The following is a 15,713-nucleotide window of genomic DNA, read 5'->3' on the forward strand; positions in this document are numbered from 1 at the left end:
TAAGTAAGTAAGTAATTTATTTATTCACGTAGACACACAGGAGCTTACAATAAAGTCTCGTTAGACCGTGCACGTGCTAAACTAACATCTATAAAATACAATATAGATAAAATTATAGATCTAAAAATATTATGTAAGTGTAGAAATCTATGTAAGAATATACTGAACCACCCCACCTAAACCAACCCCACCCCTACCCACCCAACCCAACTCCAACCAACCCCACACCTACTCGTAATCTATAATTTAATACATAATAGAAATCCATGTTCAATTAAAACCACCCCACCCTACACCTATTTCGTGAAACCATATAAACCTAAATTAAAGAAAGAAATGTTATGAACTGCTTCAACAACCTTAAAATTATCATAAATGTAATAACCGAGCTATCGGACCTACTCATAATCTATAATTTAAATTCCCCTAAATATACAAAAAATACATAATAGAAATCCATGTTCAATTAAAACCACCCCACCCTACACCTACTTCGTGAAACCATATAAACCTAAATTAAAGAAAGAAATGTTATGAACTGCTTCAACAACCTTAAAATTATCATAAATGTAATAACCGAGCTTTCGGAATCCAGTAAGCGCTATCATCAGGGTAGAGTGCACGCACTAAATCCGTGAACATTAATTAGTACTAATTAGTACTATTTCATACAGAATCCTTTGTTTTCTATTGTTTATTTATCACCATTTAGTACTAAAAGTTAGTATTTGTTTCACGGGTTTAGTGCGTGCACTCTACAATCAGTTTGTGACTGTTTAAAATTAATTATTTTCTGACACTATTGCCTCAGCACTACAAATATTGCTAATATTACCAAATTATGTAGCTACGAGGGTTTGAATATTCACGTAACATTAGTATTTCGTTAGATCCTAAAACACTATCGAATAGGCCAAATCCGATATTGGGATATATTGAAATTCTAACTGGTTTTATCCCAAAATATTATAATGATAGAGTCGATTTGTTGCGTATTGTTTACAACTAATGTCCTTTGCAGCTGTCATTACTTTCGGTCTCAGATCCTCACGGGCCTTCTCTCACGAGCCCATGAGGATCTGGGAGCGAAACTATTTATAGACTCTTCCACAGTCTCTCGCTCGTCCGTTCCGTCCACGCTTAGAGACTGTAACGGTACAATGACCGAAAGGACTTATGGGTCCCGAAAACATGGACTCAGCGTGCTTTGGGAACCAAAATACTCGTCCACAGTCTTTCTCGTTTTCGCCGCCATCTTGAAAATATTGAAACTATATGAAATAGCCTAAACTATTTACGGCTGCAGAGGAGACTAGTTTATAATTGGATTTTAAAATAAGAGGATGTCTTTCCCAAGTTGAAATAGGAAAACATTACACCCAAAGTAGAGAGGACTATATATATCTTATTAGGCATTTTAGGGTGAAACGGGTGGATGTTTTTTTGAGTCTGCTGTATTTTGTCGAGTCCGATATAAGTTATTTATTATCCAACTGAGGTAACTTTTTCCCAAAAAAGGCTTCAAAACGAATATTCTTAAAAAACTAGTTTTCAAAACCGGTTTTTTACGGTACTAAATCACCTAGTGTAAAATATCGTGTGATAATCTGAGTTTCTCGACCAAACCAGCGAGCGAGATTTTCCATAATTACCTGTGTATTTATACTAATCCTTCATATTGTTTCCTCATCGCTACGAAATTCTATTGTTACTAAAAAAGTATATGGGTAAAGTTGTTTGGATTCTCACAGAAAATTAGCGTTATCTTGTTCCTAAACTATATTATCGAAATGGCCAAAATTTCGACCCTTCCTTCATCGTATTATTAACCAATGAAAAAATAAATGAATTCATAGTCTATTCTTTGAACAGATTTTAAACTACGAGCTTGATATCTACTTATTTCTTTAAGAAATACCTAATCTCTTCTCTCGTCTGATCCCATCCATGAGTGGTTACAGCCTTGTAGACTTCAATCACAAGATTTGGAAAATATTCAAAGAACACAAAGTCTTTCAACAACTGATCTTGAATTAAATTTGGTAATTCAGTCACATGTGCGTATGCATTTCGTATGAAACGTACCAACTCTACTACAGAGTTCGTTTGGTATGTTCTTCTTTTTGTCATTTCGGTGTAAATGGCAGGCATGTGTGCATAACCTGGGTTATTCCATTTCACATACTTGACTATAGTACCAAACCTTGCCTCCAACTCAGTCTCTAATGCAGTCAGAAGAGTCCTCTTAGCACGTGAGAATCCAAATTCCTGTTGATTGCCAACAGCAATGAGAAAATCCAGCTTTTTCTTTTTTGGCCAGAAAAAGGGATGAGCTAGTGCAGCTGTCGCAGTTGGCCGTTCGATTGCTTCTTTTAGTAGTAATCGCTCAATAAGGTGGGCAGCTTCAGGACTGAGATTGCCATTCCATCCTTCCTTGTTGTCATTCAATATGTTGTCTTCAGCCTCTGAAATATTTTTGATATCACAGTAGGTCGAGACAAAGGGATGTGTTTTCCCTGAGAAAGTGTAATGAAGAACAAGACCACAAGCAAATATGTCCGATGATTTGGAGTGACCAGTGTCAGATCTCAACACTTCTGGAGCAATCCAACATCTAGTGCCAACATTAGGACCATACACTGAAGATGAGCCAGTGCTATCTATGCGACGACTTAGACCAAAATCGGCAATTTTCAAGCAAAGTTTGGGATGACATCGGTATAGAATGTTAGTTGGCTTGAGATCGCGATGAAGGATGCTATGCTCATGCAAAAATTGCAGTCCCTTTACAATATCCTTGCAAAGTCTGAGTGTTTCTGGTTCACTATAATTATTTTCAAGATAATCATCAAGATTCCCCTCCATCAGTTCTAAGACTACGTAACAAAAGTGTTCGTCTTCAGAAAAAGACAAATAGCGAACGACTTGTTCGCAGTTGGCAAGAGCAGTTAGACTTTGTATTTCTCTTTTGTCTTCTCGCCGTTTCATGCGCTGTTTTTCAGTTCGTTTAATGGCAACTTCTCTGCCATCTTTCTCGTTGATTCCTGCAAAAACAAGTCCAAATGAACCACTCGCCAAATGCTCTTCGTGACACCAGTATGGTTCAACATGCCAGCTCTCTTGTCTCCGTGCAGTTTTTGCCAGTATCGGCTGGTATCTTTTAGAAACTGTCAACCAAGGAATCAGTAAAGGAACATCGTCAATGTTAATTGGTTTTTCCAGAAATTCCTTTAATCCAGGGTGTGAATTTGCAATGTCAAGACAAGTTTTGCCAGCTTTATTAGATATTTGATAATCTGCTCCGCTTGCAAGAAGGAGTTTGGCAATCGTCCAATGAACAGATGATTCCTCTGGGTTTCTTACGATATTTCTGCAGCAATAATGAAGTGGTGTATCTTGTTCACTTTCTACAGCAACTGGAAATTTTCTTGACTCTAAAATCATTTTCACAAGAGTGCTCTTCCAGTGTGCTCGTGTGGAATCATCTTTACAAATGGCATTTAAAAGGGAAAGTGCGATCGTGTTTGACTGAATGTACTTCTTTTTGATTGCTACTTCGAGCAAAGCCTTAGCAAGAAGGAAAGCCTCTGAAGCAATGAGAATACTAAGAACAGATTCTCCATTCTTGTCCACAGTCCATGGATCGAGTCCTTTCTTGAGAGCAGTAATCCAAAACGCCTCTGGTTCGAATTCTTTGGATATATCTGGATAAAAACAAGATGAATTTTGGCCAAAATTTCTTTTTTTTGCGGCAGTAAGCAGAGGCGGACGTCCAAATTCATCCACATCTTTTGGGTTCGCTCCAGCATCCAATAGTAGTTCAACAGCAGTCCAGCTTCTGCATAAATGAAGAGGTGTTTCCTCCTTGGCATTTCGGTCGTTCAGCCGTACTCCGTATTTCAGAAGATTTTGGAAAATTTTTTTTGAGAGCTTCTTAAAATCCAGAGTATCCATGGTCATTTTCTCGTACCCTGGGTCATCGTTAGGACTTCTTTGTAGTTCAACTGATTTCCAGATGGTTTGACCATACCCTTGTTCTGAGTTTAGCGTGAGTGATGCCCACAGATGAAGAGGAGAGATGAGATTATGCCCTCTTCTATTAACTGTAATACCTTTTATTCTTTTTGCAGAAGCAAACAAGTTGAACAATCGTAAGGCTTCATCCAAAATATTTCTTTCTTTCGTACCTTTGAGACTACGGAGTCCTTGATGAAAAAGTTTCAAAACCAAATGTAAAATCGACTGTCCGTCTGAAGTTGTCTCTTCCACACTTGCCCCATGTTCTAGTAGAAACGTCAATACGTATACCAGTTCTTCAACGTCTACCAGTATTTTTTTTTCCTTTTGAATGTTTATCAAATCAACTTCTCTTCGTAAGCAAAAGAGAAGCGGTGTTTCGCCCTGGTGATTCTTGATATTGAATAATACTTCGAACTCCTGAAGCTGAAAACAGATTTTAATTACTGTTTCTTGAGAGACGCCCATGAATGGCAGGCAAGCTGCATAATGAAGAGCAGTGTTTCCATCTGAGTCCACACTGTTTGGATTGGCACCTAACGCAATTAAGAGAGGGAGAACTTTTGGTACTTGGGATTCCCATGTGCAATTCTGGTATAAAGATTCCTCTCTCATTAACTTCAGAATGTTTTGGAGCACGACATCATCATGAGTGGCTTTAATGTTGCCATCTGCTGCGTATTGCCTTGCAAACACCACTGCATCAAAAGCAGGCGACAACACCAAGTTAGATGACAGGATCTTACAAAATATTGCATTGATTATAGTTTTAAACACTGTATTAAAAGACACTTCTTGTGCAACAAAAAACTTGAGCCCTTCACTCAGGTAATCTTTGTCTATTTTTCTCAACAAGAAATAATCAATAAAAAATGACAAGTTACTTAGACCGAAAAAATCTTTGGAATCAATATCCTCTCCTTTGCCAAGTAAATAATGTGATGATGAAAGAGATGTTGTCAAAGCATAGCAAAGTGGAGTTCGGCCATAAACATCTCTCGAGTTGACAACACATTTACCATCTTCAACCAATCGGCGAACAACAAACTCGTTTGCAACAGCATAAAACAATGGCGTTCTGGAATGATTGTCATTGATATTTGCATCAGCACCAGCCTTCATTAAAGTAGAAACTAGAAATTCATTTTGAACAGCATAAAATAAAGCCGTTTTCCCTTCATCGTCAGCATCATTAACGTTGGCTTTAGCTTCAATTAGGCTAACGGTTATGTCTTCCAACTGATGCTGGACAGCATAAATCAAGGCAGTCTTTTTCTTGGAATCTGCAAAGTTTATCTCAGACCCAGCTTCTATCAACTTATTGGCCAAAAATTTATTTTTGTTTTGTACAGAGTATATTAAAGCTGTTGCCTCTTGATTGTCAGTGATATTGACATCAGTACCAGCTTTAATCAATGCAGTTGTTAAGGTTCTGTTTTCGTTTTGGACAGCATAGATTAAAGCAGATTTTTCTTCTTTGTCAATGGTATTGACATCAGTTCCAGCTGTAATAAGAGCATGGACCAAGTCACTCTCTTCATTGTCTTTCACAGCATGTATTAACGCGGTTTTCCACTCATTGTCAGTCAGGTTTACAGCAGTTCCTTGCGAAATCAGGAAAGTAGCCAGACGTTTGTTTTTATATTCAACCGCATGGATGAGAGCTGTTTTAAACTCATTGTCACTTGCATTAACATCAGAACCAGCTTTAATTAGCGCGCGAGCTAAATATTCCGTTTCATTTTGGACAGCATACATTAAAGGAGTTCTGCATTTTTTGTCTGTTATGTTGACATCTGCACCATTCTCAATTAATTTACTTGCCAGCCATTCTTTTTCATCTTCAACTGCATAAATCAAAACAGATTTAGACGAGGCATCTGTTAAGTTCACGTCTGCCCCAGCTTCTATAAGCACTTGAGTCAGGGAATAGTCTTCATTGTGAACGGCGTAAAACAAAGCAGTTTTGCCTTTATTATCAGTGTGATTTATCTCAGCGCCAGCTTTGATCAGTGACTGAACCATGTCTCTAGATTCGTTATTTTTAACGGCATAAATTAGAGCCGTTCGTCCAGTTTTGTCGAAAATGTTTACTTTAGCTCCATGATGAATCAGTATATTGGCCAAGTGTTTCTTCCCCTTTTGGAGAGCACGAATGAAAGCACTTTTACCATCAATGTCCGTTTGATTTACATCTGCTCCTGCTTTAAGTAGCGATTCAATCAGCGCAGGTTTTCGCTCATTGCTGGTTATTCTTGTTATAAAATCTTCAATCCAAACTAACCCTTTATTTTGTCGCTCACTTAAGCTAGAGTTGCCCTGAACGATCATATCATGTTCTAGAATTGCAGTGCAAGTGATTGCAACTTTAAATTCATAATTAGAAAATATGAAACTCGAACCCTGGTGTACAAGATTGCTGACCACCTGCTTGTCATCTTGAATAGCGTTAATCAGAACCCTTTCCCATTCATGGCAATAGGACCGAACATTTCTATAAGCTTGAAGCCAAGCCTCGTTTGGTTCATCAACCTTCTCTCTTTCACTCTCATTTAATTCCTCGGTCACACTGGATAGCCAAATATCCTCGGGAATGTTATCAGTCAATTGAAAACATTTGCAGATAAACTTTTGAAAATTATCAGCAACGGCGTCAATCGAGCAAATCCTGCTCTTATCTGCAGCTTGGCCATCAACGAGGGAAAAGCACAAATAATTATATTCATTTTCAGCTGCATAAATCAAAGGAGTTTTTTTGTCCTTATCAGCTAAGTTGACATCAGTTCCAGCGTCAATTAATTTCAAAGCGATATTTTCTGATTTTTGAAGAACCGCAAGGGTCAGGGCACTTCTTTTGTCTCTATCAGATGCGTTGACGTTCACTCCTCTAGCAATCAGTGCACTAACCAACTGTTCGTTATCACACAGAACAGCATGAGCCATAGCGGTTTTCAACCACTTGTCACGTATATTCAAATCAGCACCAGCTTCAATTAATGCGATGGCTGCTTCAACGTTACTGTTTTCAATCGCACATATAAGGGCGGTTTTTTCGTCAATGTCGCGTATATTCAAATTAGCACCAGCTTGAATCAAAGCACGTAGCAAAACGTCTTTTTCATTGTAGACGGCATGGATCAAGGCAGTTTTAATGTTGACGTCAATTGCGTTGACATCGGCCTTTGCTTCAATCAGTGTGTTAGTCAAGTACTCATTTTCATTTATAACGGCATAAATCAAACAAGTTCTTAACATTTTATCACTCTTGTTTACATCAGCCCCAGCCTTGATTAATGCAACTGCTGCTGCTTCTTTGCTGTTATCTACGGCATGAATGAGCGCAGTTTTGTTTTCAATATCACATGTGTTTAGAAAAGCATTAGCATCGATCAATGTACGAACCATACTTTCATTGTTTTCTTGAACAGCATAAAACAAAGCAGTTTTCCCCTCATTATCAGTTGTGTTGACATCAGCACCAGCATCGATCAATGCACGGACCATACTTTCATTGTTGTCTTGAACAGCATAAAACAAAGCAGTTTTCCCCTCATTATCAGTTATGTTATCAGCACCAGCATCGATCAATGCACGGACCATACGTTCATTGTTGTCTTGAACAGCATAAAACAAAGCAGTTTTCTCCTCATTATCAGTTGTGTTGACATAAGCACCAGCATCCATCATTGCACGAACAGCTGTTACATTGTTACTTTATTGAACAGCACAAAACAAAGTAGTTTTCCCCTTATAATCAGATACGTTGACAGAATATATTCTCTCAGCAGTAAACATGCATAGCTTTATGTATGGACTGATCTAGTGTGTAGTATGTCCCTAAAGAGATTATCAGCTGCCATATCGTGTTCGTTGGAGTGAACCAGTTGAACAGTAAAACCTAAGTCAACTTTTGACCAGACGTACTTCGATGATGATAAGCCTAGGTTACATCTTTGTTTCTGTTATCCGGCAAGGTAATTTGACGTCTGTATATTTTTGTAGTTTCTACCAATGCATTTTATTCATAATTTTTATTGTTTGAGGGTTTTCTCGTCATCTCGTCTAGTGTTTCTTCAAACTCTTTTCATCTCTCTTTTTCCACTTGTGAATAAGAAATGACCATAATCCATTGCGCGCTGTATGATAGGCAATAATTGAAATATTAGTATTGTGTATTGTATATTAATAATAATAATAAATGTTTTTATATAGCGCATTATAGACTCTCAATGCGCTTTACAAATACCACGACGAAGTGTCAAGTGAAAAAAAAAAAAAAGATTAAAGTTACAAATTGAACAAAAATGTTTTTAGTTTTCTCTTGAATATTTCCAAAGACTGCGATGTTTTTATATCTGGTGGTAAACGGTTCCATTATTGTTTTGTCCCCCAGAACAATTCCTCGAGGGTCTCAGTGCAAGGGGACTATTAATTGACTTCCTCGGCTTGGGTGTGATGTTGTCCCATTTCAGACTACGTGTCATTCCCTTGAAAATTATTTCTTTCTTTAGTAGGAATGCTGTTCAGCTATGGTGCAATGTTTTCCCATCTCAAACCATGTCATTCCCTTGAGCATTATTTCTTTACTAGGAATGCTAGTCATCTATGGTGCAATGTTGTCCCATTTCAGACCACGTGTCATTCCCTTGAGAATTAGATTTTTTGTTGGAGTCGTATTCATATTCATGTGTCTTCTCATGTGCAAGCGAACGCAACCGTAAACCAAAGAAAGGATACACTAGGGAATGACACGTGGTCTGAAATGGGACGACATTACGCCAGATCCGAGGGAATGACACATGGTCTGAAATGGGACGACATTACGCCAGATCCGAGGGAATGACACATGGTCTGAAATGAGACGACATTACGCCAGATCCGAGGGAATGACACGTGGTCTGAAATGGAACGACATTACGCCAGATCCGATTGAATGACACGTGGTCTGAAATGGGACAACATTACGCCAGATCCGAGTAGGTCTATTTATAAAGTTCAAAAGTTTAAAAGATTGGAAGAATGGATGAGTATGTGAATGGGAAGAAATGGTAGAAAATGTAGAAACTAAACAAAACTGAAATGTCGTCAGTCAGAACAGAACATATGAAAAGGCCTCCCAATATCTTTGAAATGCTGCCGCCAAAGGCAACAAAATGATGAACTCTCCAATCTTGAGGTACAGACATTAATATATATATTTTGGCACTGCCTAAAAGCGGAGCTCCCGATAAGGAAGTCACAGGGAGAACAATTTGAATGAAACTGAAAGGTAAAAATAGGATCGGGGAAAAATCTTCCATTTAAAAAATCTTAATTTCTCCCATAATAAAAACCATGCGGTGAAATCGAATCGAAATGCACTACATTGTTTTCTTTGCGCGAGTATACTCTCCCACTTAGGAATTTTGTACACAACTCACCACCACCCCCAGGGACTAGTTTTGTTCTTGGAAGATTCTTCGACAAAGTTTTCAAAGGCCGACACTTTTAGGCTTTGAATCTCTTTTACTTAAAAAAAAAAACGAAAGATAACTACAGATAATCCAATACAATATCAAGTTTAGTGAAATTTACCTCGGATGTCTTTCATTGAAGTCGAAAATCTGGAGATTTAGGGCAAATGAAGACCAAAAAACAGACTTGAAAACTGGTTAAAGTGAGCAGAAAATATGCTTATTTAATTACGTCTTTTATAGAACGAGACGAAGTTTACATACAGTTCAACCTAACACGAACAACTGAGACGAAATAGAAAATAATGCAAAAGGCAAGGCAAAATACAAAAATGATAAATTTCTTGTCAGTAAATTTGCGTTTGTAAATGTTTTTGAATATTTTTTAGCTTTTTAAAGTGAAAGTCTAGGTCTATACAATAACATCTCTCAGCAACACAAATTTAAGCTCATTTTTATAATCATACTTGCTCGAACAGCTTTATAATCAGTTGAATATTTGGTGTAAATTTATATTTCATTCAATAATTAAATAAATTATCTGTAGAAAGATATAAAATTATTGAATGAATGTCTTCTTTGTTTTGCCGATGAGACCCCGCGATAGGAGGCGAGCTGGTTAAAAACAACCGAATTGTTAAAGATTTACAAAGCTAAATAAAGGACGAATATTTGTTGTCGTAATATGCTCTCCGTGTTATTTTTCCTCCAGTATAAAGATAAATTCAGCTTATCTATAGAAATATAAAAAATTTTGAGAGAAAGTCTTTGATTTGTCCGATTCGTCGAGAGAAATGTTTGCCAAAAAAATTTTAATATACGATTGTTTGCTAAAAAACACACACCTGAATTCTTGAACACTTCTTGATCCACCTTTGACTACATGAAAGTTTTTTAAAATTGTTTTTGGTCTATAACTTGTCCTAAAGTGATTTTTTTCTGTGCACTTGAGAGCCACATTTGTGAGTAGTTTTGCTTTGACATCAAGCGGGTTTCGTGTGTTGTGTACACGGATGGACGGACGGACGTACTGACGGAAGTGACGTCAGCCAAGCCATGAAAAATCAACTCGATGCACAGGGAACCCGGCTATATATTTTTTGCTTCTTTTAGAAAATTAACTTTGCTCTTTGTGGGTTTCCTGTGCTGTGATCAGTTTCTTTTTACATAAGCTGTAATCAGATCGACACTGTAAACTGACAGCCCGTTGGTGTTTTGTTTCTTATGGGTTGCCTGTGGTGTGTAACGCACTTTCTAGTAAACACTCAAAAGAGGAGAAGGGCTGCAACAAAGCAAGTGTCCGATTTTAAAACCCCTGTTTAAATTATTCATGAAGGTAATTTATAAATAAAAATCCCACGTAATGTTTGCTCAATGAACAAACTTTGGGTCGGGATGTTTTATTTTGTTGAACTCGTAAAAGTAACGATCCTAGAAAGTGATATTAAAAGCTAAGTTTTAGCTATATGTTCACCTCCAGTTGCTCGGACCACTTAGCTTATGAAACAGCATGTATCTGGTGTACGTCCGATTTGAAACAAAAGAATTTGACAGCTTGTTGACAGAGATATCTAAAGTTCCATATAGTTTCTGGACATTTCCGGGATCGTTCAATATTTCCCGCGAATTCTAAGCGTGTGCCGCAAATCTGATATTATTATTCTAAAATAATTGGAAATAAACGTTACTCAACAAAACACAAAATTTGAATTCCCTTGTTTACAGGATTTTACATCTTGAATATTTTCGGACAACATGACGCAATCGAAACATGAAAGTCATCAAGACTTCCTGCTGGTTGTACTAAAGTAGCTGGTCCGAGCAACTGGAGGTGATGATCATACGATAAAATTGCTGTTTGCTTCGGTTCGAAGAATAGAAGCAAAATATTGTTTTCACGGTTCGCCTAATATGGAGAGTGGTTGCCATGGAGATAATGACGCAACGAACGGCAAAAGGCGGGCTTTCGCAGGCGAAGGGTTTCATTCTAGCCTGACTGCAAGGTTAAGCACGGCACACTAATTTTGTCTTGCTTTTATTACTTTTAAGAATCGTTGTAAACATCTTAGGACCTTTCTCCCTCAAGGTCTTTTTTCGCCTAACACTGCATTCGGGAGGGACCAGGTTTCCTCCTAAAAAGGGGGGTTTGCCTGGCGGGCAGTAGGCGAGCTTCTATCAAAGATAATCCCTCAAACGGGTCTTGTACACAACAACAAAATGATTTAATAAACGGAGCCTGCAGTATGCCTTTGTTGGCGGGGCAATATATCGGAACAATGTGTGCCGACTGTCCAGCTTTCTAATTGCATGCCAGCAGTCAGCTTCCAATGTATCAGAATAAAGTTGTTTGAGTGTTTGATGGTCCAGGGATACAGTAGGGAATAGGGAAAACCTTGCTTTGTTGCAGCCCTTCTCATCCTTTGAGTGTTTACTAGAGAGTGCGTTACCAACGGTTATTGAATTGACTTTAATTGGCTATCAGTTTACAGCGCCGATCTGATTGCAGCGCGCAGATCTGATTACAGCTTATGTAAAAGGAAACTGATTACAACACAGGAAACCCACAAAGAGCAAAGTTAATTTTCTATAAGAAGCAAAAAATATATAGCCGGGTTCCCTGTGCTCGATGGTTTCCCATTTTTTCTTAAAGTGCCTATCACCCTTCTGACAATATTCTCAGTATTGATTCTATATGGGGTAAGATGTTGAATAACCCGAAAAAATTACATAGTTTGATGCGGCTTCTTGATGTTATGAAGGTTTTTCCATGTCATCTGCTAATGCTGTGACGTATGAGGAGGCATTTATGGTTATTTGTTGTTCCTCGAAATTCGAAACACCGGCTTCTATGGGAAAACAAACTTGCAATCATTTCTATAAGAGCAATGGGGAAAACAATGACGTATTTCAAATCTAATTTATCTGTACCAGTAGTGTTTTGTATATTAAATGATTACTCCTCATACGTCACAGCATTAGCATATGGCATGGAAAAACCTTTAAGACTTCAAGAAGTTGCACTTAAACTATATATTTTTTTAGTGTTATTCAACATCTTACCTCATGTAGAATTAATACTGTGAATATTGTCAGAATGGTGATAGGCACTTTAAGTATGGTGCTCCGCTCGCGCGGGCCGAGAGGGAGCTCCGCTAATACTCAACTTTTGGTCACGCGTAATGGATGACTGGACGACTCTTAATGTTTATTTGAATTATGCAAATGTTTGTCGAACCACTACATTGATGCTTATGATTGTCCAAACGCGTTATAGATTGTCAATGGTTATGCTAATAGCACTAATAGAACTTCACTTTTGGGTAAATGGTTATCAATAAACACAACTGTTTGTCAAAATTGTCAAGAAAATACATTCCGCGCATATGAATGTACAAACGCGCTATTGATTGTCCATTTATGCCTATGAATGTACACGCATATTCAATTATCGTTATTGAAAGTTTATCCGCGCCAATGATGTTACTTGTGGTGTTGATGAAAGTACATTACACGTTATTGATACAACTATTGGCACAAATGAATGTACATTTTCTCTTAATGAACAGCAAAAGCTGTATATTAGTTTGTTTTACATTGACAGGATCAAAGGACAAACAGCTTCCTGTTTAACTCCACGAATTCCCGCTGCGCAAAGAAACCACCCACATTAATAGAGTGCATGATATACTCGTGACAAAACAAAAATTTTTGCAAATCAGTGCATCTATGGTCTACTGGGGTCTACTGAACTTACTCATTTGTGCAAATTTCTGCAATATTTTACAAACGTTTTCATTGATATATGGGATGCACTCTACTGCTTCATCGATAGCGGCCCTCTGTCTTGAATTCTAATGCAAAACCGAGCCCGTGCGTTTGAACTGGTTTAAAATATCAACTAAGCCCTAAATTCCATTGTTTCGATGCAAAACACGAAATACTAAATTATATTGAATTCAGAGAGGTAGATTACTGTTGCTTTGTTCTTTTGGAAATAGAGTGCTTACAATATATCCGTGTAATTAAAAACCTATCCCGGGTTTATAATTCAGCCCCGTTCTCCCCTTTTGATATAAATTCCGCCCCCGGCTTTAAGAATCTGGGTTTTCCGAAGAACCTACATCAAACAATGGATTTAGGGTGTGATTGATTTTTAATCGGCGGATAAATCCGTATCAAGTGGATAAGTCGATGCTGTTATCCAATAAATGTATCCCCTGGATAAATACGTCGGATAGCGCTATTCACGCTTGGTACAACTTGGCCCTGAACTATAAACCATTATTAAAAATAGCAAAGCCTAACACGATCTAACAATCTGTGAGTTAGCAGTTGCCCTGAGTTGGATCAGCCCAGAGGTTTCGGTTTAACGACGTTATTTGGACATTAATTTAGACTGATTTTCTAATTTCAGAAAATGCTATTAAAGTTTCTTTATAGAAGATACAGCGAGGAAACTAATATAACGACTTTAAGTGGTTATTTAGTCATTAACTTGATGAGAATATTTTTTGAAATACATTTGATCAAAAATATAATAAGCGATAACAGAACTGGAAGCTTTGTCTAAACGTCCAGTTCTGTTATAGCTTATCAGTCTTGATCAAATGCATTTAGTTTTGGTAGAGTAAATATTACACAATAAAATTTTTTCGACTTACCAGATTCATGCGATCCTATCTGAATCGTTGTTGTCTGTCGCGGAAGAAAAACGAAGAAAAAACAAGATTTTGTCTTTATCTAAGATTATAACTTGATTCGACTGAACTTGAAAGAGAGAACGAAGTTAACGCCACTGCGCCTCTATTGGCCGAACTGGATAATATTACTTTGATAGCGTGATAAGATTAATACATTCACACTATCCATCTCGCTTTCAAGGCGAAAGTCAACTACAGTAGTCCAGCGGCTCGATTTCAAACGCATCTAAAATCTCCACTCGTGCACGTTAATTATCTTTCTAAGAATTCCGGGAAGGTTTTAAAAAAAATAATAATAAATAGAATAACTGAACTGGACTGAAATCGAGTATTTTTGAGCTACAAATTTTGATGAAAACAAAGATGAAGAGCTTATATTTCCGCCTAAGTTTTGAAGTAACATGTCTTGTTTAACAGTGCAGAAACATCCTTCGTGAATTTGCATATACAGTCATATTTATAAATAGTTGACCTTTTTTTTACGCGGCCATGACGACGGACATGTTAGTTGGAAAGATTGTTTTTTTTGAGACGGAAAAGAATTGAGCCCCCTATCACTGGGGCGAAAAATAGAAACAAAACAAGTTTGAATAAATATCCATCAGGGGGATCCCCTGATGTTGATGATGATGATGATAGTGACGCCGAATAATGCTGATGCTGATGATGATGATGATGACTGGTGACAATCAAGAACATTGCAAAAAAAAAAAAAAAAAAATGCGCAATGGGGTTGAACGCTGTCTAAGATGGGAGTCTTTATGCTGTTCAACAAAGTAACAATGAAAGTTTGGTTTGCGCATTTATTGGTGCTGCTTAATGTTTGCTGATTAATGTCCTGCTCTGAGATATCTTTCGGAAAATTTAGAAAGGTTGAACCACAGACAAGTTAGCACCGCATTTCACAAAGGTACCGTTCAGTTTTCGAACAAGTCGCGCGGTATCGGAATTCTAAACCTATAGGTACATTTTGGTACAACGACAAAAACCATGTGGCCTGCGGCTCCCTTGGATCTGTGTTTGTGGGAATAGACGGAGCTAATGGTAGAGAGGCTGCGATCAAGCACATAAAAAAGAAGAAAGAATTCCTCTTGGAGAAAGAAGAAAAGCTTACAGCTCTGCATGGTAGACTATGTACGTCTTTTCGCTAATTTGGCTTCTTGGAAGTAGAAGAAGACAAAAAGTTTTCTTATATTGTTTATTGTTTTGGAGCTGATGGAAGGCAACCTTTACGAGTTTCTAGACACCCGAGCTACAATGCAGGTAAGAGAACAACTGTACATGTGTCAAAATATCATCAAGGGACTTGGATACCTTCACGATCACGACATCGTTCACCGTTATATGAAGCCAACTAGAATTCTTTATAAGCTGTCCCCTAAACTCATCCTTTCTTCTTGTCAAACAAGAAAAAGGTCGATCTTCTGATTGTGCTGTTGCTAATCTACCAGAGTTTGAGTGCCCACGTGCTAAGAGGACTCTTCCTTTAACTACAGTAGAGAACAACTTGGAGTCGAGCTTTGTTGTTGGTACCATAGTCAAG

The 15,713-nt window shown here is 37.7% G+C and overlaps 1 protein-coding gene across 1 annotated transcript; it reads right to left on the bottom strand.

The window, feature by feature from the left end:
- Positions 1-4: 4 nt before the first annotated feature.
- LOC116308594 (uncharacterized) lies at positions 5-14,574 on the bottom strand. Its single transcript, XM_031719056.2, has 2 exons — positions 14,132-14,574; positions 5-8,153 (listed from the first exon to the last, which is right to left on the bottom strand). Exon 2 carries the CDS (start codon positions 7,702-7,704, stop codon positions 1,900-1,902), a length of 5,805 nt encoding a protein of 1,934 aa, XP_031574916.1. The 5' UTR covers positions 7,705-8,153; positions 14,132-14,574; the 3' UTR covers positions 5-1,899.
- Between the last annotated feature and the right edge of the window lie 1,139 nt (positions 14,575-15,713).

The sequence above is a fragment of the Actinia tenebrosa genome, unplaced genomic scaffold, assembly GCF_029948245.1.
Source record: "Actinia tenebrosa isolate PJP-AT-01 unplaced genomic scaffold, QUT_ActTen_1.0 PGA_scaffold0__85_contigs__length_37466705, whole genome shotgun sequence".
In the NCBI taxonomy this organism is placed as follows: Eukaryota; Metazoa; Cnidaria; class Anthozoa; order Actiniaria; family Actiniidae; genus Actinia; species Actinia tenebrosa.